Raw genomic sequence first — 24,250 nt, 5'->3', positions numbered from 1 at the left:
TTTTTTTTACACTGTTTTAGTGACTTATTTCATTTTTCTTTTTCTTGAAACAGAAATTACATTCTCAAAATAACATGGACAAACCTTCATACCACTTGGCAATTGTTCACAACAGTTTTGAATTTTTCATTTATTTCATCAAATTGCAAATGTCTCAGTACATCTTTGCAAATGTTTAAGTAGGCTACAGTTAGCCTACATTTAGCATAATTTCCAAGTGAATAGATCTTGTTGACCTAACTGATTGTTGATTGATGTTCTCTCCAAAACATGTCAGCATCATTTCACTGTACAAATCATCACAAGCACAATAGTCTGTTCAATTGTCAAAATTACCATGGATACCATAAATGAATCTCTTGGAATATTTGATTTGATTTGATTTGTTTAGGCTGCATAATAATTAGGGGCCGGGCAGCATCAGCTGCCAGGACATGAGGGGCACAATAAGTGTTTAAATTTAAAAACTTCGAAAATTTCTACCAAAGCAACGGTACATGCCCGGCCCCGACCATTGCTGCGCAGCAGCTATAATGTTCTTTATTTTTCCTATGGACTGTATCCCTTTCTTTTATGTGCTAAGTTTAACTTATTAGCATTGTTTGTATTTATTTGTTACTTGTATGTCTGACTTCTATCTGCTGCAAATCAATTTCCTTTGGGACATAATAAAAGTGAACTGAACTGAATATTCCAATATTCTCACAGACCAGAGATTTTTCATTAGCGATGAGGTGAAATATTTCATCCTTCATGTAAAGAAACTAGGGGAACAATAAACATTTCCATAATCTTCAATATTCTTGAGATGCACAAGGGGATTCGTGATTTTTTTTTTTATTATTTTGTCCAACAGAGAAACTAACTTACAGCCATTGATCATTCTATAATTGCTGACTGCAGCACATTACCAAAGGTAGTGTGAGCAGTACTGTCTTGCTGAAAAATAATACACAGTTGTACACATAACACATTTCAAAACCACTGCAGCTATCAGACAACTTTATTGAGTAGATATTTAAAACAATGAAAATCAACATTCATGGTTTAAAAAAAAGGAAATAAAAGGGCATACCAATGCAAGCATCACAATGATCTGATGAACTGATTGTAAGAACAGCTGCACAAATTAAAACCCTGAAACATGATCAATCATTCTTGATCTCCTGTTGGTCCAGGCATGCCTGACCTTTGACCTTTAATAATCTCCTGCACTGTAAAGTAAAATATTGTGGTCACCAGGCACTTTGGGGATTTGTTTTATAGAGAGTGTAGTCTTCTCCTTTGAAGAAGGCCAGTTCAGTTTCATTGGCTGAAAAGACAAATTCAGTAAATTGAAAACAAAGCCATGGTAAATACAGAGACATTTTCAAAATTTAATTTCATGACATTAAAAAGCAAGAGGTTAAACTAAACGTTTTTCCAAAATAATTCCAAACACTCCAAGTATGGGTCGAAAAGTAATATTGTGAAAACACTGCTGTTCAGTGTCTGAAAATAACGGATTACTTTTTTGTCTTAATAAACTGGCCCAGGTCCTGTTGACTTCAGCACAAAGGAACAAGGCAGTACCATCAGAAAGTATCCAACCCCTGCTTTTCTCAAATTTTCTTATGTTGCAGTTTTGTGCCTAAACAAACAGCCCTTAATTATCAATCGGCAAACAATCTTGGTCTAACCATCTCAACTCTCACACATCTTGGTTTGTGAATTATTTATTGTTCTTCTCTGTAGATCCTCACACACTCTAGCAGATTGATGAGGACCATGTTGGACAGTCACGCTCTCCAGGGGCCAAATTATCAAGCTTATTAGAGTGCCATTTAATTCTTAAGTGCTGAGAAACGGCAGTAATGATTTCTCACCACTGGAAAAATACAACAATCTTAACACCGAATTAATGACTTGGACAGATTTGGACACATTTACTGACCTCTGGACAGACAAAGCTGATTGAGACACACACAATGACTCCTTCATTGGTATGACAGTGTTTACTACTAGTGGTCAATGGAACATGCTCTAGGTGCTGACCTGAGCTAACCTTGTTGTTCAGTAGTTACACTTGATATGGACTGGTATGACATGACAGTATGATAAATGATCACATATTACAGCTCAAAGTGCTCAAAATGAAAATATTCACAGTAATTTCATCTGTGGATATCTGTTATACATGTATTTCATCACTTGGAAGCAAAAGTAATATAACATTGTCCTAGCGCACTCCTGCAGCACTACATGCTATGTATGAAAAAAGTGTCTCAAACTGCCCCTCACGCAACAAGCAGCTTCATGTGTGTGCACTTGTTGCAAACATGGTTATATACATTTACACTGTGTTTTAAAAAAAATTAAATTCTTAAATTTTGTCGTTTCTCCTGTCTGTTTAGATCACCGACATCCCTTTGACAGACCGGTTTAGCAGTTAGTTTGCCAGGTGAGCCATATTAAAGAAAAACTACGTAAGGAGGTTGTTCCACAAGTCCCAGCTTCCTTGCATTATGGAGGAAAAAAGGGTCTTTCTGCAGATGAAAAGCATAAAATAGTCTAGAGTCTTGCAAAAATGTGAAAATATTGGATAATAAATTAAGGCAAATACAGACAAATAAATCGTATTATAAGAACAGTGTCGCACCGAATGCGCACCGCTACGGCATCACTTTGGGTTGTGAGCACATCAACATTGACGCGCTCACAACCTGCAAAGGACACTACATCTGAACGGCCCCCCATGTACACACGCTTTAATCAAGCAAAAAGATGCAGACATTCTAGGGGCATTACCTCACTCTGGAGCCCAGACTTATTACATTTTTTTCGGAACAATTTCGCATTTCAGGGCTTCAATACAAGACGGACATTACATACGAGCACTATGGAGGTATTTGGATGTTTTTTGGTGTGTCTTTTTGTTACGAAGAAAAGTGGTATCCATTTGCAACCGTCATATGGACATGCAGTGCTGCACGGAGCCCCGCTGTAACTCAGAGAAGGCACGGAGGACTCTGAAACTTCTCCCAGCTCTTAGTCCACACGAGGGGGAGTAGATAATGAGTGAAATTTCAATTTTGAGTGAACTATCCCTTTAATAGGAATTGACAAACTCTTACCAACACCAGCAGCCCTGAGGGTTTGTCTGTCTTGCAGAATGAGCTTTTCATCGTCATCTAAACTCATCACCAGCTCATTAGTCTGAAAAAAAAGATAAAGAACAAATAACTGTGATAAACATACAGCCTTTTCCCCAACAAAAATCTCCTGCCTGGTTTCTGAGATTGAAACCCATTGCTCCACTTGTTGATGCACAGATGATTTGTGTGTGTTAAGTGTGTGTATGGATACCTTTGCTCCATGTGCTTGGTGGATAATTTTCATTGTGTCTGGAAATAAAGGAAAACAGAATCAGGAGAAGAATGTGGACTTTGTCAGGTGTTATTGTGAACACGTGAAATGAAAACAATCTCATATCTGGTGGACATGTAGCTAAATTACAGGTCATGTAGTGGGCCAAGGCTAATGATGATTAGCTTTGATCCACTAAAGTCCTATCATTTAGCTGCCTCTCTCATCATCAGCTGATTGCTGAAATATTTTCAGAATCACCACTATATAATAAGTGACTACTGAGAAACTTCATTTGCAACCTGAACACAGATTTGGTCCTCTGGTGGCCCACTCTGGTGATATTCATCTGGTTTCTGCAGAAACCAGAATATGAAGCTTCAACAGTGTGAGTGAGTCGTGTCAGACATACCATAAGTATATTTTCTGAAAGGAGGGGGGAGCCCTGGTCTCGTTGCAATATCTGGAAGATGTAGTTAGAATAGTTTTAGTTTTAATAGTTTTTCTACTGTTAATAAAATGACACAGATAATTTAACACGTTATTAGTTACCAGTCTGATATCCACTCACCGTCTCTGACCATCTCTATGAAGTCTTGCACCGTCTGGTCGAGGTTTACTCCGTGCAACACCACAGGTTTGAAGTTTCTGTGCTCAAAGGACCGAACCAGACGAACGGTGATCACAGCTTCTCCCGCCATGTCCTGCTGCTGGACACCGGTCGTTGGCTCTCATATACCTGTGGTGAAACGGTGTTTTAACGGTGACTTAAGTACTACCATAGACTGTAAACAAATATATAGAGTACTCACGCTTTTTGGTAACGAGGCACAGACATAGACGGGCACAGATCGTCTGTTGCCATCCGCTAAGGCGAGAGTAATCACACATGACTCAGCAGACTCAAGGAGTCGATAGCCGAACGATCCACCTCCAAACCACGGTGAAAGGAAAGGGCGCCGCCTAGTGGATCAGAAGGTCCTCAGCCATATTGACCCAATGCGACTTTCAAGTTGAGATCACACACACGTAGGCCTTCTGTAGTTTATGTGTGTTCCTCCCTCGTTAGTCCCACGATGACAAAGTGAAAACAAAGTTTTACTTTTTAAAAAAAAAATTTATTTAATTATTAAAAGGTAAAAACAAAAAAACAAAAGCAAAAAAACCTTAAATCTCACATTAGGCTAATATAAGTATTCAGGCACTTTACAGAAACCCTGCAGTTTATCTCAGGTTCCTCAATTTCCCTGAATCATCTCTAGGATAAAGTCCAGCTAAACTGGGCTGATTGGACATACACTTGTTGTCTAAAATAAAAAAATAAAAAATAAAAAGTTAAGTGTCTACTTTATTTCTTTGTGTAAAATAGTGTTGAAATAAAAAAGCTGGTTAATTAGTTGAATCTTAGTTATTAACAATTCTCATAATGATTAATCATTTAATAGGCTACATTTTAAGCAATTAATGTATCAATAAGCAATAAATATTCCCTGGTTGCAGCTTTGTTTCAGGTTTTCTGACAGTAAAGTGCATTTCTTTGGACTGCTGTTCAAACAAAACAGACATTTGAAGATTTTGCTTAGAATTTGGACTAAACAATCAATCAGCTCAGAAATGAATCTTCTGGTTAACTGATTGTGAAAGTGCATGCATCCAGACTAATGGTGCAACTGGTTGGTGAAAGTCAATTGTCCAGACCACATATCACAGGTGGTCCCCCTGAGAAGTGTCCTCTGTCACATGTCAGGACATGGCTTTTTCTGTCAGGAGCAATCAGACACCATAGTATTAACTGAAACAATACCTCCCAAAAATAATTTTTCATAAAGTCTTGCTTTTAAGAATCATTCTGGATGAAGTGAACAGTAGAATTAAGGAGAAGTTAAGTTGCTGCTCCACACACTCTCTCTACCCTCTGGGTCTCCCTTTTTCTTGTTGTTTAGACAGGTGGCAGTCATGCAGGCAAGTCCAGTTAAAGTGTTTCAAAGTCCAGAGGTTGGTTGTTGGGGGGGGCAGTGTCTCTCACTCTCCCAGCCCCTGCGGATTTTTGCGAGTCTTAAAGTCAGGCACGGCAGGCCCACGAGAATCCGTCCCACCAGGACCGTGCAGGGCAGAATGAGGGCCAGCAGGTAGACTGGGGGCAGGTAATAATGGTAGGTCCCAGGGAAAAAGGTTAGGTCCCAGCCAAACAGCAGAGTGTGCATGACGGAGAGAGTTAAAGCCGCATATCCAAGTCCTGACTGGAAACACAAAAAAACACTTAGCATTAACATTAACAGTAACATTGTGTCACTTCACCAATTACTGGGTGTATGACACTAGTTTCAGGGTGCATGATCCATGTTTGTCCAGATTTGTTTCATAATTTTGTCCCATTCCCAAGTGTTTTGTGGAGTCATATGACCTTGACCTTTGATTTAATTGAATTGAATTGAATTAACTTTATTAATCCCGAAGGAGGGAAATTTGTTTGTCACAGCAGCACACAACAATAAAAAAGCAAATACACAATATAAAAATAGATAGATAAATACTCCAGGCACACACACAACAACCATTCATTAAAAATATGGTCAGCTAGACTGCCCAGGTCTGGAGACTACATACTGTATGTGTTATAAAGTCTGATGGCCTCAGGCAGAAAGGACGCACTGTATATATATATGTATTAATCATTCATTCATTCATTCATTCATATATATAATATAAATTGGAATAGTGATATGGGACATATTCAAATCACATGAACTGCATTTTTTTTTTGCCTCAAAAAGGAACAAGCATTAGTATTTTTATCTGGAGTCTGGCTGATACATGTTCTTTCAGTTCCCTCTCCTCTAACTATGCATGTGGTGATGTTGGAGCCCCCTCTAGCATAAATGCTGCATAGAGGAAGTGGAAAGCACCACTGCAACTATGCATTTCTGCCTCCTTAATGTGAGTAATTCTATCAGGCGCCGATCCCGTGGATGTATTTTTTATCTGAAAAAAGAAAAAAGGGTGAAAAAAAGCAATTGACAGATGTCAATCATCAGGTTACGCAACTATGCAACCAGTGAGATCTGGGCGCAAATAAGGAGGAAAGCAAGAAAAACATTTAACAGAGGAACATTACTAAAGGACAAAAACCACTCTATAGGAGTAAAGTAAGAATGAGGCTGAGGGTTCTATGGATGGTTTGTGGGCGGTTTGCGTCACTGCACCATGGACAGTGCTGGTCTTGTGTGTAGTGTATGTGCATGTTAGTGTGTACCTATACAGGTGCTGGTCAATTGACAGACAGAGAATGCGTCACTCAATTTAAAGGGATAGTTCACCCAAAATTGAAATTTCACTCATTATCTACTCACCCTCATGTCGACTAAGGGCTGGGAGAAGTTTCAGAGTCCTCCGTGCCTTCTCTGAGTTACAGGGGGTCTCGGTGTAGCAGTGCATGTCCATATAACGGTTGCAAATGGATACCAACTGTCTTCGTAACAAAAAGACACACCAAAAAAATACCTCCATGCTGCTCGTATGTAGTGTCCGTCTTGTATTGAAGCCCCGAAATGCGAAATTGTCCCGAAAAAAATTAAATAAGTCTATATTTCAAGCTTGTTTCGAAGTTCGTCCAAATTTGACGAACCGGGAAGAGGAGCTTCCGCTACAAACAATCTTTAAATATAGACTTATTTAATTTTTTTCGGGACAATTTCGCATTTCGGGGCTTCAATACAAGACGGACATTACATACGAGCAGCATGGAGGTATTTGGATGTTTTTTGGTGTGTCTTTTTGTTACGAAGACAGTTGGTATCCATTTGCAACCGTTATATGGACATGCACTGCTACGCCGAGACCCCCTGTAACTCAGAGAAGCCACGGAGGACTCTCAAACTTCTCCCAGCCCTTAGTCCACATGAGGGTGAGTAGATAATGAGTGAAATTTCAATTTTGGGTGAACTATCCCTTTAATCCCTCCACCCATCCCATAGGCTGATCTGAGCCGACCTGAACAAATGTAAACTCCCTCCAGCTGAGGGCGTTTCCCACAGAGGGCAGAGACGTGATCCCCAGCAGACCGAGGAGTGTGAATCCTAGAATCCCACAGGACAGGTAAAGGTCAGACCTCCACACCTGTGACTCATCCCAGGAATTTTCAACACCAGCTTTCACCTGAAAGTTAGTCAACAAAAACATTTATTACATAAATGTTAACACTGTTACACATCCATGGTGTACACAGACCCACTCACCTGCCGGTAAGCTGCATTAAGCACCATGTACCCAGCCGCCCTCCGCAGCGTCAGACACATGCTGTATATAGCATGGAGCAGCGCACAGAGCAGACTCAGTAGGCCGAGCTGTTTGCGCCTGCACAACCAGGAGTCTAACCAATCTGGAAACCTCTTATATTTGGTCCCCCTGCTGAGCTGAAGGACTGCTGCCAATAGACCTGAGGGAACACAACTGTATATCATTTTTAACTTATCTTATTTAAGTTTTACCAGGGCCAACAGCAGGGGCAAATGTGTTTATGCTGTTTAATATTCTTCTATTTATATGTTTTGTTTGATACCTGGTAGATAGACGAGAGCCAGTGTAACTAGGGCAACGGCTGGCAGAGTTGAATTCACTGTCACAAGTGGCAGCTGGTGGAAGTTGTTCTCTCCTTTGTCGAGGTAGGGCAGCAGTATGTGCCTCACAAAGCTGTATCCATAGAAGAAGAGGAAGAGGAGGAACGTGAACAAGACAGGGCCTGCCCAGGAAGGGAAGAGGGCGAGTGGGGCTTCCTCAATATCTCTGGATCTGCACAGACCCCCCATATCCACAGGGCTGAAGCCCAGGCAACACGCAAGTTGAAGGACCATGGCTTTAGACTCAGAGCAGTCACTACAGATAAGGACCTGGAGGGGATCAGATGATGGGAGAAAAGATTTTTAGGGCATCAAACAAAGTGTGGCATTCACATGTCATAACATTGTCATACAACTACAGTTCATGTGATAACCACTACTGTGAAACTGACACCATATTCAGAGGTGGACAAAGCCCACAGTGCCATTACTGCAGTCAAACTACAGATTGACTCCAATGCAAGGGATATGTATTCAAATGTGGACTTTTAATGTCTTGTTCCTTATTTACATAATGTAATAACTCTGAAACAACCTAATGTACTGGCTGTACAACTCAGAGATGAAAAATTCTGTGGCAGGGAGAGAAGGCGCTCTGCGATCTGATAGTAATGTCTTTCCAGGACGTTTCAGAGTTTAGGCTATCTGATGTGAGTGATTACATACAAAAACACAAAGTTTATACTGTTTATACTCAGTATAACCGTACAGTTTATGAGTTCAGTGGTGTGTCATAAGGATTTGAGTCATGTACCATAGATATTTGATTGTTTTTTGAGTGTTTGTTGTGGTTGAAAAAATTGCCGTCATACTTTAGCGTTGTGGCTATCCCTAGCACCGTCTAGCTGTAACTCTGGTTTGCCTGCATCAATTTTAGTCGCGTTTTTTGCTCCCCCCAACACTGGGTGACCATCAGGACAACGATTTAGGCATCAAAAATGACCGGAATTCTCCTTTAAGTACAGATACCAGAAAAGTTCATACAATTCAAGCAACATGACTTTGTTACAGTCCATCTTTGTCCATGTTACCCAATGTTTTGGTAGTTTGACTCCAGCTAAATGCTCTTTATAGCCTCTCTTTCTCCGACTCACCTGCCTGCTGCCGTCACGGCTTCCAGCCTGCAGCGCCCATGCTGAGATGACATTGAAGCCCTTCACCACCCTGCTTTCTGGTAACAGCTCAGCCAGCCTCTCTGCATGTGACTGCTCTCCACTCTTCAGCCTGTTAGCATTGCTGACGTCCACCAGCACCTTCCCAGACAGCTGCTCCCTCAGCCCCACCAGCGTGCAGTAATGCTCTGGGTAGATTGCGACGAATACTATCTTCTCTGCACCGTCAACTGCGTCCCTCTGTGATCGCAGCTCCACCGCGTCAGGAAACCGACCTCTGGGAATACGGTTCGGGTCACGGCTACCCACCACCACCCGGAAACCGAAGGCCACCAGCCGGATCGCAAGGGACCGGGAAAAGTCTCCAGAGCCAATGATGCCAATCATAGGGCCTCCTGGGTGTTGCAGCAGGGGTTCAGCTGCATCAGATGAGGAACCAGCCAACAAAGGGGTCTTCATGTTGTTCTGCATGATCGCCTGGGGGTGGAGGGGTGATAATTACAGCAGGCATGACCTCAGCACTGAAAGCTTGAGACACACATGATGATAATGTGATCAATTAAATGTAGCCATACTAGCCAATAACATAGAATCGGGATGTCACGATTACTTGTTTTCACAATTAATTGTGGTATTAAACGCCACAATTAATTAATCGTAAAGGTTCCTAAATACCGTTACTTTCCCAAAAAGATGATGTCGGAACCTTATTGTCAGATGTGCGCCAAAATAAAGGTAAATGCACAGATACTGGTCCATTTAACTAACGTAACATTGAATTGGTAGGAATTTAAATGTTAGCGTGTCATTAAAAAAAAGCAAAACAAAACAAAAAATGGTTAAAATAAACACAAACATTTGGTATAGATAACAATTTATGACCTGAATATTTCAAACACGTTCCCTGGGGATTAAGAATTGGTCATATATTAATAGATACTTTAAATATTTTGTGTAAACAATGAGTAATGTAATTATATTTTGACTACATTTGATTTTACACATTCATAGTGTTGTGAAATTAATTAATGCATAATAATTGTGATAATCGTAGTACCGTGATTAATTATCTGACAATAATTGTACCAAGAAAATGTATAATCGTGACATCCCTACTACAGAATAACTGGCTGTAGGATAACATGCAAGCAAGTGATACTAAGTATAAATAAACACTGGAAACAACAAGTTTTGGAATCTATAGATGTTGAAAAATATGCACACTGTTCAAATACATTCGATACTTGGGAGATGATCAATCCCACCCAGGAAAGAAATATATGAAATAAATCATTATCCATCACTCTCCATGTACTGTCATCTTTATCTGGAAATATTCATGTGGCTTAAATTATGTTAATGTGGTAACCGCTCAACATAGTGGTAGCTGCTGCAACTGTAATTTTTTTTTAAAGCTTGGTTATGACTTTTGAATTGAAAAGCATCAAGTGTATCCCAGCATCACTTCTTTTCTATCTAGGTTATTTTGTGCCTCAATTTCAACAGGGAAAGTGTGAAAGACAGTAAGAGAGAGGGAGAGAAATAAAAGAGGAAATTCGCAGAAACACACCAGCTGAATGATGACAGACAGATTCTCAGTTGTTTTTTTTATCTCAAGGAAGAGAGAGAGAAAGGGTGTGTGTGAGAGAGAGATAGAGAGAGCGAGAGAGAGATAGAGAGAAAGTGTGTGTGTGTGTGTGTGTGTGTGTGTGTGTGAGAGAGAGATAGAGAGAATGAACCTCATATTACATAACAAAGACCTTTTTAAATGTGAAAACAGCGTAGACCTATTCAAGATTAGTGTTTGGGTAACACTGCCATATAACAGGTGAAACGTCGAAATTAATTTATTCATGGCCACATCAAAGTGACATTATTAACTTTTCCAATTATCCACCTGATTATCTGTCCTGCTGCCTGCGAGCGCACAACTTCTTTCAGTGGCCTGAGCCTCCATAGGATATGAAAGTTAGTTATGACACTGCAGTGAAGTTAGTTTGAAGTTGGATATTTGACAGACATTCGCTCACTCACTCGCTTCTCAATACATTAAAAATCCATATAAAATATAAGATGTGTTCAAATGCAATAAAAACAGGTGTGTGTCATAGAGGAGGCTTAGCTCTACCATCCTGTGTTGATTTTGAGTCAACAGGTCACATGAATTTTTTATATATTTTATACAGTAAATATGAGCGTTAGAGCTCAATAACTCCCAGGACATGTGACCTGTTGACTCAAAATCAACACAGGACAGAAGATCTAAGCCTCCTCTATGACACACACCTGTTTTTATTGCATTTAAACACATTTACTATTTTATATGAATTTTTAATATATTTTATACTGTAAATATGAGCATTAGAGCTCAATAACTCTCAGGTCATGTGACCTGTTGACTCAAAATCAACCTTTTTTTTTTTTTTACAGTCTATGAAATCAACACAGGATGGTAGAGCTAATCCTCTGACACACACCTGTTTTTATTGTATTTGAACACATCTTATGTTTTCTATGAATTTTTAATGTGTTGAGAAGGAGCGAATGTCTGTCAAATATCCAACTTAAAACTAACTTCACTGCAGTAGTAATGACCTCCTGGCGCTCGACCATGGACCACGGATCTATACATCCATGCGCTCGACTTATCTACCTGTGTTCCCTCAGCTCAGTAGGCGGAGACGCTCAGAGATAAACACCAGCGATCTCTCCCCCCGTACAAATCCTGGACTGTCAAAGTAAAGGTGATGCCAGCTGTAAATGAGTTAACACCCCTCTGAACCACACACGTGCCTCTGAACACTTCAAGATCTGAAGACTCACGTTCTCTTTCGGCGAGGAGCGTGGACGCTGCTATTATAGATCCATGGTGGGGGTCCACGGGTTTCAGTAGGCTACAGCTGTTGACCTGCTCAGTGTGTTAACCATCCTACACAGTGACAGAGGTCTGTGCTTGTCACGTGACTGGTATGCTTCTTCTTGTTGTTGTTCTTCTGTTGGATTTGAATGGCGGCTGGCATCCAGCTTAATGGTGCATTGCCGCCACCTACTGGACTGGAGTGTGGTCTATTCAATTAGCAGGAAAAGAAAGAAAAATAATAATAACACTAATATCAGCAATAATAACTAAATCCTGTCCATTAACCCCGTTTCCCTCAGTTATTTTCTTACATATTTACTAACGATTTCTGACCGTTGCAGCAGGTTTTCCAATACTTTTTCCCTTTGCAGGGCTGCTTCCAGTTCTCTCCTCTCTATCTCATAGGCCTATGCCTTCTTACACTCCATCAAAACATGTTGTAGCTAGGACTGATTCATGCTGGTCACAGGTTCTACATTTGCCAGTAGGATGTTTCCCAATTATGAAAAAAAAAGTTTCCCAATTATCTAATGTAGGCTACTGTTGAGCCCTGTGTGATGTGTGATGACCACCTCCTCCTCCTGCTCCTGTCCAGCACCCGTCCTCCCCCCACTTGCTTTTGTATAGAAAAGTGCCTTCCTGTCCCGTTTATAGCCCAATACTCCCTGTCAACGGGATATTGTTGTTCATTGTTTGTGACCTGACATCCTAACTGCCCTCAATCCCTGCATGAGCCAAGCAGACCCCCCCCCCCCCTACTTTGAAGTTCATACAACAGCTGATGTTTCTCCATAGTTAGGTCCTGTCTGCATGATTTCATTGTTTTGATACTAATTACGGCTGTCCAACTGTCTGATGCAATTAGCGCATTAGGGACTACAGATGAAAATAGCTTCTTGGCTAATTCTGGCACATTTACAGCAATGTTATTAATGTGCACTGTTTTCAAATAAACGTATTATTATACTGCTGTCTCTCTTTTTTTTTTTTTTTTGTATATATTTTTTGGCTTTTTGCCTTTATTTGATAGTGATGACAGTAGAGATAGACAGGAAATGGGGAGGCAGAGAGAGGGGGAATGACACGCAGGAAAGGTCTGCCCGACGCGGGATTCGAACCGGGGACGCCTGCGGCGAGGACTGTAGCCTCTACATGGGGCGGCCGCTCTACCCACTGCGCCACGCACCGCCCCACTGCTGTCTCTCTTTAACCACCTTAGAGCAAGTTTAATAGCTAAGAGTTCGACCGTATACACTGAAGCACGGTCTGTCGTTCTCTCCTTCACTGCCAGTTTACACTCTGGGATGTAAACAGCTGCCCCCGTATGCCCAGTTTCTGGATCTTTTGATCCATCAAATTACCACACCCATGAGCCAATTTACAGTTTTAGCCAATTGCTTACACTCAAAAAGCAAATGCTTAGACCAAATCTCCAAAACAAAAACCTCTTGTAACAATAGCTGAAACACGTTGTGATACATTAAACACATTTTCTGCTTTGCGCTTTGTTTGCAATTCTTCAACACAGTTGTTGCAGAACATTACACACAGTTTCCTACATTAGACACCTCACTCAAAAATGAAATACCTTGTCATCAAGGTATTGAAGGGAAAATGGATGCTGCAAAGTAGCCCACACCCAAATTCTAGAGGAAAACACGTGTCCCTCTGCTAGATAATAATAGCCCAATAATGGCTTGGATTATATCATCGTGTAACAGATGTGCACTCCCCCCACCCATAAAGGATGTGCTAACCAACTTGCCAAGCGGTTGTTAACCTCTTGGCAAAGCGGTTAGCAAAGTCACCTGCCGCATAGGGTTCAAACCCACCTAGGGCAGGTCGTGAGAAACACATCGCAGAGGGCCAGATATGATCATCGGCTGCAATAGCGCTATTCTAGGCATTCAAAGCGCATTACAGAAACCATTATTCATTCATACCACATTTACCCCCTCCCCAGACAGCTGAAGGTGGGCAGGTCCTTCTCCTTCCTAACTGCCAAAACAACAGTGGCTTAAAGCAGAAGTAAGCGGAATATTTGTGTTAATATTAGTCTTAAATAGTTACATCTTCCGACGGCAATCACTTACATAGAGTGTTTGGTCCGAAACACGGGTCTGTCAGTCACTCTGCTCTACTCTGAGCCGAGGAGAAAACTACTTGTATACTTCCTTGTATCCTACAAGCTTTATCCAATGAGGAGAGAGAACGGCATGAAGGGCTGTGTGTGCAGCCAAGGGATGCGCGTGAATGTGGTGACGTAGGGACGAGGACCAATAGATCCATGACGAGGGCGGGGGCTGCTAACTCCATCGGCTGACAAGATGTTGGCCAAAACGACCGGATCGCTTACTTCTGCTTTAAGGATAGGAAGTTGAATGTCCTGGAATTGTCATGTCTGTCAAGTTTCTGTTTGTTTTCGCACATTTCATGTTATGTCTTGTCTTTCCTGTTTTTTTTTCGAAATCACTAATGCTTTGTCTCTGTTCTAGAGACAAACTTGTGCACGAGTTATCTTCCTGCACGCTCTTCCCCCGTCCTGTCACACCTGCTCCCTGATTGTTCCCCACCTGTATCCCATCTTCCCTCATTATTACCCTATTGTTTTTCTCAGTGTTCTTCTTTCTTCTTCCTAGGAAGTAGACGGTACATGTTACAGTTTTGAAACTTCACCAAAATGTCGCCCCAATACTGCTGAAACTTTTGTCCACTTAAACTCATTACAAATTATGGAGTCCATCACTCTGTTATTTTCAAAATCTGTAAAACTTATCAAACCCATCTCCTCCCACAATTTTTGCTCAATTGACACCAAACTTGCTAGAGAGCATCTCCAGACTGTCCTCCACAAACGATCCACACAGATTTTTGATTTATCGAAAATTGAGCCTACAGTGCATGAAAACGTTTGACTGTAAACAGTACTTTAAACATATACCATCTTATTCTTGATAAATACGTTTTCAAGCTCCCTGAAAAAAAATTGAGAATATTTTGGAGTCGTGGTTGATGAAGTTTGGAAAATATCAGAATTTTATCTCAAAATCTAAATTTTTGAGAACATTTTGAATTCTGCTCTCATGGGAACAACTGCAGTCAATGTAAGAGTGACATTTTTAAACATCTTATGAAGCAAAACACTTAGAGTTAAAAACAAATCACCAACATTTCCATGGTGTCAAGATGCAATTCATGTTTTATCAGATTTTTATTTAGATAATACAATTTGTGACATTTTGACAATTTTCGAAATCTGCTACAACAGATGCTGCCTGGTCGGTGACTCCCTGAGTCTATTTGAGAAGCCACACACCAAGCCTCACTTCAAAACAATTAGCTCAGTGAGATAGGTGCTGGTTCTTGGTGTTAAAGGTGTGAGTTCAAGTCTCAGTAAGAGTGACACATGAGGACACATTAAAATACCAGATGTCCTCATAGTGTCACAGCATGCTTTTAAATTTAAAAAGGAAAAAAAAAAACTTGCCCCAGCACCAACCATTGACCGTATTATTAGTGTGTGAATGCTGAATGTTGTTCGTGTTGTTCTTTTCAGCATTCACACTATTGTTGTTTGTGTCCGCCATTTTCTTTATTGTTATTAGTGTGAATCAATGAATAATCTCACCTTCATAAAAGTCTCAACCTCTAATTTTCTCAAGTATAGTCCAGCGGTTAGGTGGCTGCTTCCCAACCGCAAGGTCACTGGTTGAAAACCCACCATGACAACTTTGTTAGTGTACCAGCCTCTTTGAACTTAAACTACGACCACTTGGTTAGTCTCATTTTCTAGCATTTTGCTTGGCTTTCAGCCATCATTGAATAACATCAAATTGATCACAGTGCAAAATCCCTGTTAGCAAGTCTCACTGTAGCTCAGTGTGTAGCCTATGGTGTCAGCTTGGCAACACCAAGGTTGTGGGTTCACATTTTGCTTCAATAACCTTGTTGGTGCATTTTCCAACTAATCTGTCTCTTTACCTCTTTGTCTTTCTCTCTCGGTTTATGTTGTAACATGTTTCTTGTAAAATGTTCACAAGACTTCCAGCTGGCAATCAAACAGCTTTGATTTATATGCTGATTTATGACAGAACTGATGCTATTCTTGGCTCTCAGTGGCCTAGTGGCAGAGTAAAGGTTTACTGATCATGAGATCATGGGTTCAATTCCTGCCTGCCTGACACATCATTGCATTTTCAAATATTCAGTTGTCATTGGACAGTATTCGATGGTGGTGATGCGTTTGCGTTTAAAACCAAACAATGTGTTCAGATCATACACACAGCAAGTAAAAACATATTCAGCACAGAGCATTACTGTAAACACTACATAAAATAATTGAGGACATAGCATCCAGGGCATCTCGTTATATAACAGAAAATGTGTTTTAAATGCAAAGTGATATCATTTAGCACTTTCATAAAAACTGAAAAAAAAAAATATCTAAACATTAGTGCATTACTGCACAAAGTCACTGAGTAAACACCCTGGCTTTGTGTGGGGTCTGGCCAGACTATAGACAGAGATAGATAGATAGATAGATAGATAGATAGATAGATAGATAGATAGATAGATAGATAGATAGATAGATAGATAGATAGATAGATAGATAGATAGATAGATAGATAGATAGATAGATAGATAGATAGATAGATAGATAAACTCTTGAATAACTCAGTGGCTGCCCACAGTTTCACACCTGCAGTTATACGGCTGTCAGGTAGGCCTATTCAAAAACAAAAACAAACAAACGGTTTGGACCGTCCTGTGATTCTCCAGTCTGGACCACACAGATGTCCAGTCTGCCCCTGTGTAACGCACTTGCACTTAGGCATTTTGTGAGCAGAGCCACTGCTGCTCCTCTGTAAACACACAGCACATAGCCTACAGATGCAGCCTCTCGGGAATTGCTAACAACAAACAACAAAATACCGGAGCAGCTATTCTGTACAAAGCGCAATGCTGTCCCATGAAAAACAACCGTAGGCTACATTTTCAGGAATTTATATAATCCCCCCCGGAAGCCCCGGACATTGAACATGCCCTGGCATAAGATAAGAGGACGTGTGGTCCATGTGGTGAATCCAGCAGCCCAGCCTTCATGTCCAGTTGTTTTTACCTTATATAGCTAACAGACAGAGGGAGTTTCCCTATAGTGTGGAAACTCAGAGTAGGGGTCTCTCACTTTTGCTTTCTGTTCTTTGTCTCAGCAAGAAGTGTTCTTTGTTTAGGTTGTTTTTTTGTTGTTTTCTTTTTTGCATTCATTGTGAGAAGTAGACTGAAGACAAAGCAGACGTTTTCTTGTCTTTTTGCGACGATATCCTGTTTTGAGCACCAAAGTCCTTGAACGCCTCACGATTGGTAAGAATGTCATTCAACCATCTGACTCTAAACTAGCAAGTTGAAAAATAATGTATAACTGTCTGTTTCCACTGCACTCTAGAAACAGGGATGAAGCAACGTGTTTTGTACTTGTTATGTAGGCTACGATCTATAGGTCAACTTCCTGTTATGCATTTCGCACACCCTCCTCTCTCTCTCTCTCTCTCTCTCTCTCTCTCACACACACACACACACACACACACACACACACACACACACACACACACACACACACACACACACACACACACACACACACACACACACACAGGCTAGGGATTTTTTGCTAAGGTAGCCTATATTTCCTGCATTGCAAAGACAAACTAAATGAAGTGTGAGACAAAGGCTAAAAATGAGACTTAACCAAACACCATGCCCTTTAGCCTTTGATAACTGATAATTAAAACGTTTATATCATTAAAATTAAGGATAGAGTTTATTTGATGTGTAAAACAAATATAAGCAGCAATATAAGTATATTTGCATGCATGTCATTGCACTGTGTGCAGTCAAATAGCATTTGATATCTTTGTATGCATATTATATTGGAGTTCACAAACTTGAATGTGCTTATTGATATTTCTAATAATTTCTAATAATATCAATCAAATAGCAGAGCAATCGGACAAATCCAGGATGACAAAATAAAACAAAATGACACGAGGATGCACTCCCACCAACCAACTTCTTCTTCTTCTTCTTCTTCTTCTTCTTCTTCTTCTTCTTCTTCTTCAGACAGTCAGGCCAAACATCTGAGATCACAAACAACAACTCAAACTATGGTGAGTAACTCCCATCAACCACTGTGAACTGGAGAGCACTCACACAGACCTCTGCCAAGGCTTCACAAATGAAAGTTAATGTTACAGTAGATCATGACAAAGAGAGAGAGACTGAAAAGACATTATTATAAAAACAAAATAATGTAAAGATGCGGGTGCCAGATTTAGCAGAGAGCTAATTTCCATCTGTAGATCATAAATTAAGACATCACAATAAAAAAAGTAGGCTAATATACAAACATCTATACAACATCAACAATACATAGAAACATAGATATTCCAACAGGCCCTACATAAAAACCCTTGGTCAAGCCCCTCCCTGATCACCTCAAGAAAGTAACATCAGACCGTTTCGGTGAAGTGGTTTGTATGGAAACCGAATTGCATGGGATGTGGTAATTCTTCATTATCATTATGAAGCTTCAACTGTTCAGCAACCACTTTTTTTTTTTTTACCTTACTTTAGAAATGGCAGGAAGCATGCTGATGGGCCTGTGGTTTGTCACTTCCTGTCGGTCACCTGATTTAAAAACTGGTGTTATAATGGCTGCCTTTAGGGCTGAGGGGAACACACACCTGTCTAGTGAAAGATTTTGGTAATATGCGCTAATGGTGAAGCTAAAATGTCCTTATGTCATTTTTTTAAAGGCTGGGACAATTCTCCAAGCGTTGGGTGTGGTGTCCAGAGAGGTAAGGATTTTAACAAGACATGATTCGTTATCTGAAAAATACAGTTTACCACACAACATTGTCTATTTTTAAAAGATCTCCTCACTTCAGACACAGAGCTGATAAAATAAGTATTAAAAATATTTGCCATCTTAAGACTTTCACTCACTGTAGTATGTGCGGTCACTCTGATATCTAGTGGGCTATTATTGTTTTTGTTTCGTTCCGTGCCAGATCATTTGTCAACACAGTTCCAGATCATCTTGCTGTTTCCTTTGACTTGTCTTTTAATATCTAAAAAGAAAATTGCTCTAGCCTTTCTGAACTGTCTTGTTGCTGTGTTTCTGAGGCTTTTAAATATTAAGCGATCAGGTCCAGTAGAGTTTTTGAGGATTCTGTTATTCTCGTAGGATTTTTAATTATCTGTGTCAGATGGAATTTGTTTGCCAGTTTTCTGCGCCGGGATCTGTCGAGCCAGTCCAAGTTACAATCGCCCATGAGGATAACTTCCTTGTTACAGGTTTAAGGATGTCAGCTAGGTTGTTGGAAAAAGTTACATTTTCTTTAGGTGGTCTAATGACATAAACACATTTCTGGAGACACTGTGATTTTTACTCCAACACACTCTAGATCATTTTGAGGGAGATTACTGTAACTGTGTGCATTGAAAACTGTTCCTGACATGTAGCATCACCCCACCGCTTTTGCCATGTGGTCTCTTTTAGCACCTGAATTAAGATTTTTTTGTCAAATATATTCATTTTCTTACTCGATTATAATTTTTCCCATCAAGCCTTCACCTGGTGACTTGATTGAAATCTCCCGTGGAGTGTATGAGCACTGGGCTGTGTATGTTGGAGATGGATACGTTGTTCACCTGGTGAACCTCGGTGAGTCATTTCTTTAACGTCTGTAAATCAGAGTCTGGACTATTTAATGTATTGCTGCCTGTCTGTCGCCCGTACCATCCCCCACCTTCACCTCATATAGATGTATGCAGACGGGTGCCATAAAAGTGGTAGCCCTGGCTTTTATAGTAGCCTAATTTAAATATTTGCTCTTTCAACCATTTATTTATTTATTTATTCATTCATTTTCAACATTTTTTTAAACTGAAGTGATCAACATAACATAACAAAACATTAGTTGTAAACTCATAAAACATGTTTTGCAACTTATTGATGTTTCTGGCTCATATCCTTAGGCTCAGGCTTCTCCAGTTCCTCCTCCAGCTCCTTCGGCTCCTTCGGCTTAGGGATGTTAGGCCTACCAACAGGCAAAATAAAGAAAGAGAAACTCCTTGATGTGGTGAAGAATGACAATTGGAGAGTAAATAATAAATATGATGACAAACATGATCCTCGTCCAGCCCAGGAAATTGTGGATGAGGCTCTTTCCATGGTTGGTCAATATGTGGACTACAATGTTATCACCTTTAATTGTGAGCACTTTGCCACAATGAGACGATACGGCACAAGTAAATGTGCTCAGGTAGGTGGACTCACATCTGGGTTGATTTGTCTGGGAATTAGTAAGAAAGACTTTATATATTTATGGAAAATGCGTTTGATTAGGTTCAGGAAGAGATCATGACTTTGACAGACATTGTATTTACCTGAATGTCAGATTTGTTGAGTTAATTTGTGGGTGTGTGTCTGTGTGTGTCTGACGTCTGGTTAAAGGTGGAGGAAGCAGTGGAAAACCCAGGAGCAGCAATAGGAAAATCAGTCGTGAAAGCAACTGTCCCCAAAAACTTTTTTTTCTTCTGAGATTCACCTTCATCACTAATTGATAATAATGAAGTTATACTGTATATGCACTAATTTGGAAAATTTTAAATAAAAAAACTTCACATATGTTTTAGTGACGTATTAAATTAGATAAAGCTCCATATATTTCACCTGCCTGTCATCACTGCCAACTTGTTTACTCGACAAATAGTAGCCTAATAGCACCCAGTGTTAAATAAAAGAAAACACATTTTGACCTCAAGCGTCATCTTTGCTTTCATTTTTCACAATATAAAGATGTAACATGAAATTCATCCATTAGCAAATTCAATTATTAACGTTAAAACGTGAATACATTTTCACGGTCACAAAATGCTGCACATTCAGATGCAAATGTCTCAAATCCTCTGATTTCCAATTGTAACATACAGTACAGAAATATTTGTAACACATATAGCATGAATGAACAATGTATGTATTCTGTACTGTCCTCCTTAATGGCTGCTATAATTACTGTAGACCACTAGTCACTGTGCTTTGTTTCATTAAAGCCTCCAAACTTTGACTCCTATAGACTCATATACATGTAACAGAAATAAATGTTAAAGATGTTGCTCTGTTTTGCTTTCTATTTCAAGGCCTATATATTTGTATTTGCAGATGTTGGAAATGCACAATAAAGATTTGTATGTTGATTTTGTTATTTTATTTATTGTAAATCTCACAGACAATTAGTGAGCACAAAGGAAACAGTATAAGACAGAAATGTTATGCAGAAATCTTCAACTTGTTGATAATTACTTCCTCCGAGAGTAAAAACAGAGTACAAGTGCAAAGATTTGTTGTAGAGAAAACAGTGGGGAAAAAAGATGCTAACAATAAATGATCATTTAATACTGAATAATGGATCCACTGACTCATTGTTTTGGTTCTAAAAAACCACAACTTTATAGTTTACCCACTGTTTTCAATAACACTTTTTCCAGCCACAAAATCACACTCACAATGAAGTCAACTTTCACTTTCACATAGGCCTTCGTCTTATCACGCCTAAGTTTGCATTCTGTCTCACACAAAAACACAGTTTTCTTAGCTTTATAGAGAATATGGTCATGACAGGATTTATTTATGAACTGTTTGTATAGACAATACTGTACAAACTGAAAACAATTGTTTTAATTTTGTACATTTTTCTTTACAAACTTACTGTATGCAGTATCTCACCGGAGGTCACTGACAAAAGCCGAGGGGGAGGAGTTTGCTTCTACATGAATGAGAGATACAGTAATACTGTGCTGATCACAGAGAAGATATGCACCACTAAATGTAGAATTATTGTCTATTCCTCTCCCGCCTTATTATCTGCCCCGTGAAAACAGCTTTTTTTTTTACTCTTATCTGCTCAGAGTCACCAAAGTTTTTTCTAGGAGATTTTAATCATTGTAACTTAAAACAGACTTTGAGGACATGGGCAGTATGTGACTTGTTCTACTACAGTAAAACATCGTGCTGGATCTATGCTATGGCTCTATAAGTGGGGCTTGTAAATATGCCTTATCACAGCAGTGATAAGAAGGCCTGAGAGATCAGTGAAAATCATGGTCTGAGAACAGCATTTACTCCACCGAGCTATACACACTGGCAGTGTTTTGATGTTTATAAATTAACTTGATGATCATTTTAGATAAATCAAATGACCTGGCTACCCTCAGTCACGTACAGTAGACGTTCCCTGAGGGGCCCAGAGACGCAGCAAAATGCATTTTTGCTGTAAAACAGGAGTACAAGTGGTGTACTAGGTGAACATCCTCTGTGTGTGTGTGTGTGTGTGTGTGTGTGTGTGTGTAGGGGGTATTAGGGGTATGTCAGGCTTCTTGTTTCTATATGTCTCTTTCTTTCTCTCTCTTTCTTTTGTTATAAATGATTACAATGATAATTTATAATAATAACTTTTTTTTTCCAGAATGAAATTGTGATTATGCATGAAAATGTCACAAACCTTTTTCAGAGAGTAAATATAAGGGTGCTGGCCCTGATTGTATTTGTAGACACACTCTGCGCTGACCAGCTCAGTGATGTGTTCATGTCACTTTTTTAATGGTGTTGAAAGTGGCCAGATACCGACCATTTGGAAAACATCTACAGTACCATAATCCCATGGTGTGTCCCAAATCGCGCACTTGTGCACTTACACTTAATATTTTGAGTGCATAAGTGCGTTCACACTGAGCAGTGTGCGAAAATGTAGTGCGCTATGCGCACTCAATTGGCGCACTCAAACGGCCAGAAAATTGAGTGTGGATCGATGCATACTTTCCACACTTAACGGCCGCCATCTTGGTGACGTCGTAGCGGAAGCACGTCACTACTTTTCAAACGGCAGCGGTTGCTTTGAGCAGCGACGGAGCTGACACCGGCGTAAATGTCTTTAAAAAACACTAATAACAGCACAACAACAACACTAACACAATAAAACACAACTTAATAGCTCGTTTTGATCGGCAAAAAGCGTTGTCAAGTGTCGGGCTCCAGCGGCCGGTTGCTATGGTTGCAATCAGAATTTAAAAAAATAGAAGAAGCAGCTGTCGAGTCATTTCCTGTAAGTGCGCAGCAGCAGTGTTTGATTTGAGACGGTACTAACCTGTCGAAATTAGTGCACTGCACAAGGCAGTGCACTGCCTTACAGTGTACTGTAAAGCAGTGCACTGAGAGAAGTGTGCGATTTGAGACACAGCATTGGTCTCAGAAATCTAAATGGAAAGCTAAATGGATTCAGGCTGGATGCTCTAACATCCCCTGTGATGAAAGTTTTTAAGAAAACCTAAGGAATTTCTTTCTATATGGCAAACTCGACCCACTAACATTTGCTCACCATTCTGAGAAAAGTGTGGATGACTGCAGGTTTGTCCTGGGAGATTTTAATCATTGTAACAAAAAAAAAAAGACTTTGAGGACATATGAGCAGTATGTGACTTATCCCACAGAAAAACATGCTGGATCTATGCTACGGCTCTGTAAGTGGCGTTTGTAAATCCCTGCCTATGCCTTCCTTCTTATCACAGCAGTGTTTACCTCATGCCTCATACCTCCCTCTAGATGTCTGGAGCAGGAGGAGAGACAGTCAGATGCAAAAATTGCAGTGCATTCTGTGATCAATTTGCCAAATAACAAACCTTGGGTAACCAAAGAACTTAAAGTGATCAATAAAAACAAAAGAATATTCTTCTCAGTTAATTTTTTTCTTGTTTTGAAAGCTCTGTTTTTTGATATTGACGTGTTGTCGCCTCATAATAATATTGGGATCATACATGAAAATGTCACGATTCACGAACCTTTTTCAGAGAGTAAACATACGTGAGGCTGCTGGCTCTGATTGTATTTGTGGACTCACTCTACGCACTCCAGTTACAACAATACAATACAATAATATCAATCAAGTAGCAGAGCAATCAGACAAACAAAGGATGACATTCACCTGAAAACAAAATGATGTCACTACTGAAGAAATACACAGGTCTACTAAAAGTCAGTTGTAGGGGATGCACTCCCACCAACTGCCAACTTCTGTCATGGTCTGTGTGTCTTGTGTGTCTCTTTCTATGTGGTTGAGTTATTTCCTGTTCAACTTTGAAGTTCCTGTCTTGTCTTCTGTGTTCTCCCTCCTGGTTGATTACCTCATGTGTCTCACCTGTGTCTGACTGCACCACCTGCGTCTCGTTCCCTACAACCTCTGTGTTTCCCTTTGTCTCCTGTA

At 40.0% G+C, this 24,250-nt stretch overlaps 3 protein-coding genes across 3 annotated transcripts in view; 1 reads left to right on the top strand and 2 right to left on the bottom strand.

Moving 5' to 3' along the window:
* Positions 1-24,250, top strand: part of LOC146979671 (phospholipase A and acyltransferase 4-like) — an 84,550-nt gene that overhangs the window by 1,196 nt on the left and 59,104 nt on the right. The window contains exons 2-3 of the mRNA XM_085789645.1: positions 18,746-18,787; positions 19,560-19,656. Coding sequence (XP_085645771.1) covers positions 18,746-18,787; positions 19,560-19,656 — 139 coding nt within the window. The remainder of the gene's footprint in view (positions 1-18,745; positions 18,788-19,559; positions 19,657-24,250) is intronic.
* On the bottom strand, positions 970-4,233 carry LOC146979673 (UPF0538 protein C2orf76 homolog). Its single transcript, XM_085789651.1, has 6 exons — positions 4,158-4,233; positions 3,917-4,084; positions 3,758-3,808; positions 3,346-3,383; positions 3,114-3,195; positions 970-1,312 (listed from the first exon to the last, which is right to left on the bottom strand). Exons 2-6 carry the CDS (start codon positions 4,044-4,046, stop codon positions 1,236-1,238), a joined length of 378 nt encoding a protein of 125 aa, XP_085645777.1. The 5' UTR covers positions 4,047-4,084; positions 4,158-4,233; the 3' UTR covers positions 970-1,235.
* LOC146979672 (metalloreductase STEAP3-like) lies at positions 4,695-12,032 on the bottom strand. Its single transcript, XM_085789644.1, has 6 exons — positions 11,897-12,032; positions 9,056-9,550; positions 7,904-8,231; positions 7,581-7,780; positions 7,336-7,500; positions 4,695-5,585 (listed from the first exon to the last, which is right to left on the bottom strand). Exons 2-6 carry the CDS (start codon positions 9,542-9,544, stop codon positions 5,328-5,330), a joined length of 1,440 nt encoding a protein of 479 aa, XP_085645770.1. The 5' UTR covers positions 9,545-9,550; positions 11,897-12,032; the 3' UTR covers positions 4,695-5,327.

The sequence above is a fragment of the Trachurus japonicus genome, chromosome 10 (assembly GCF_045865225.1).
Source record: "Trachurus japonicus isolate A0001 chromosome 10, Traja_1.0".
NCBI lineage: Eukaryota > Metazoa > Chordata > Actinopteri > Carangiformes > Carangidae > Trachurus > Trachurus japonicus.
Note: the sequence above shows the minus strand (reverse complement) of the source record. Positions and strands in the feature narration are given on the sequence as shown.

What these genes read in the sequence shown, in the direction of transcription:
- LOC146979673 (XM_085789651.1), bottom strand. Translation starts at nt 4,046, where the DNA reads ATGGCGGGAGAAGCTGTGATCACCGTTCGTCTGGTTCGGTCCTTTGAG. An exon ending in TTTCAGAAAATATACTTATG is followed by an intron (nt 3,384 to 3,757) that starts GTATGTCTGACA and finishes CTTTATTTCCAG; the next exon opens with ACACAATGAAAATTATCCAC. An exon ending in ACCAAGCACATGGAGCAAAG is followed by an intron (nt 3,196 to 3,345) that starts GTATCCATACAC and finishes CTTTTTTTTCAG; the next exon opens with ACTAATGAGCTGGTGATGAG.
- LOC146979672 (XM_085789644.1), bottom strand. Translation starts at nt 9,544, where the DNA reads ATGCAGAACAACATGAAGACCCCTTTGTTGGCTGGTTCCTCATCTGAT. An exon ending in GGCTCTCGTCTATCTACCAG is followed by an intron (nt 7,781 to 7,903) that starts GTATCAAACAAA and finishes GTGTTCCCTCAG; the next exon opens with GTCTATTGGCAGCAGTCCTT. An exon ending in TTAATGCAGCTTACCGGCAG is followed by an intron (nt 7,501 to 7,580) that starts GTGAGTGGGTCT and finishes ACTAACTTTCAG; the next exon opens with GTGAAAGCTGGTGTTGAAAA.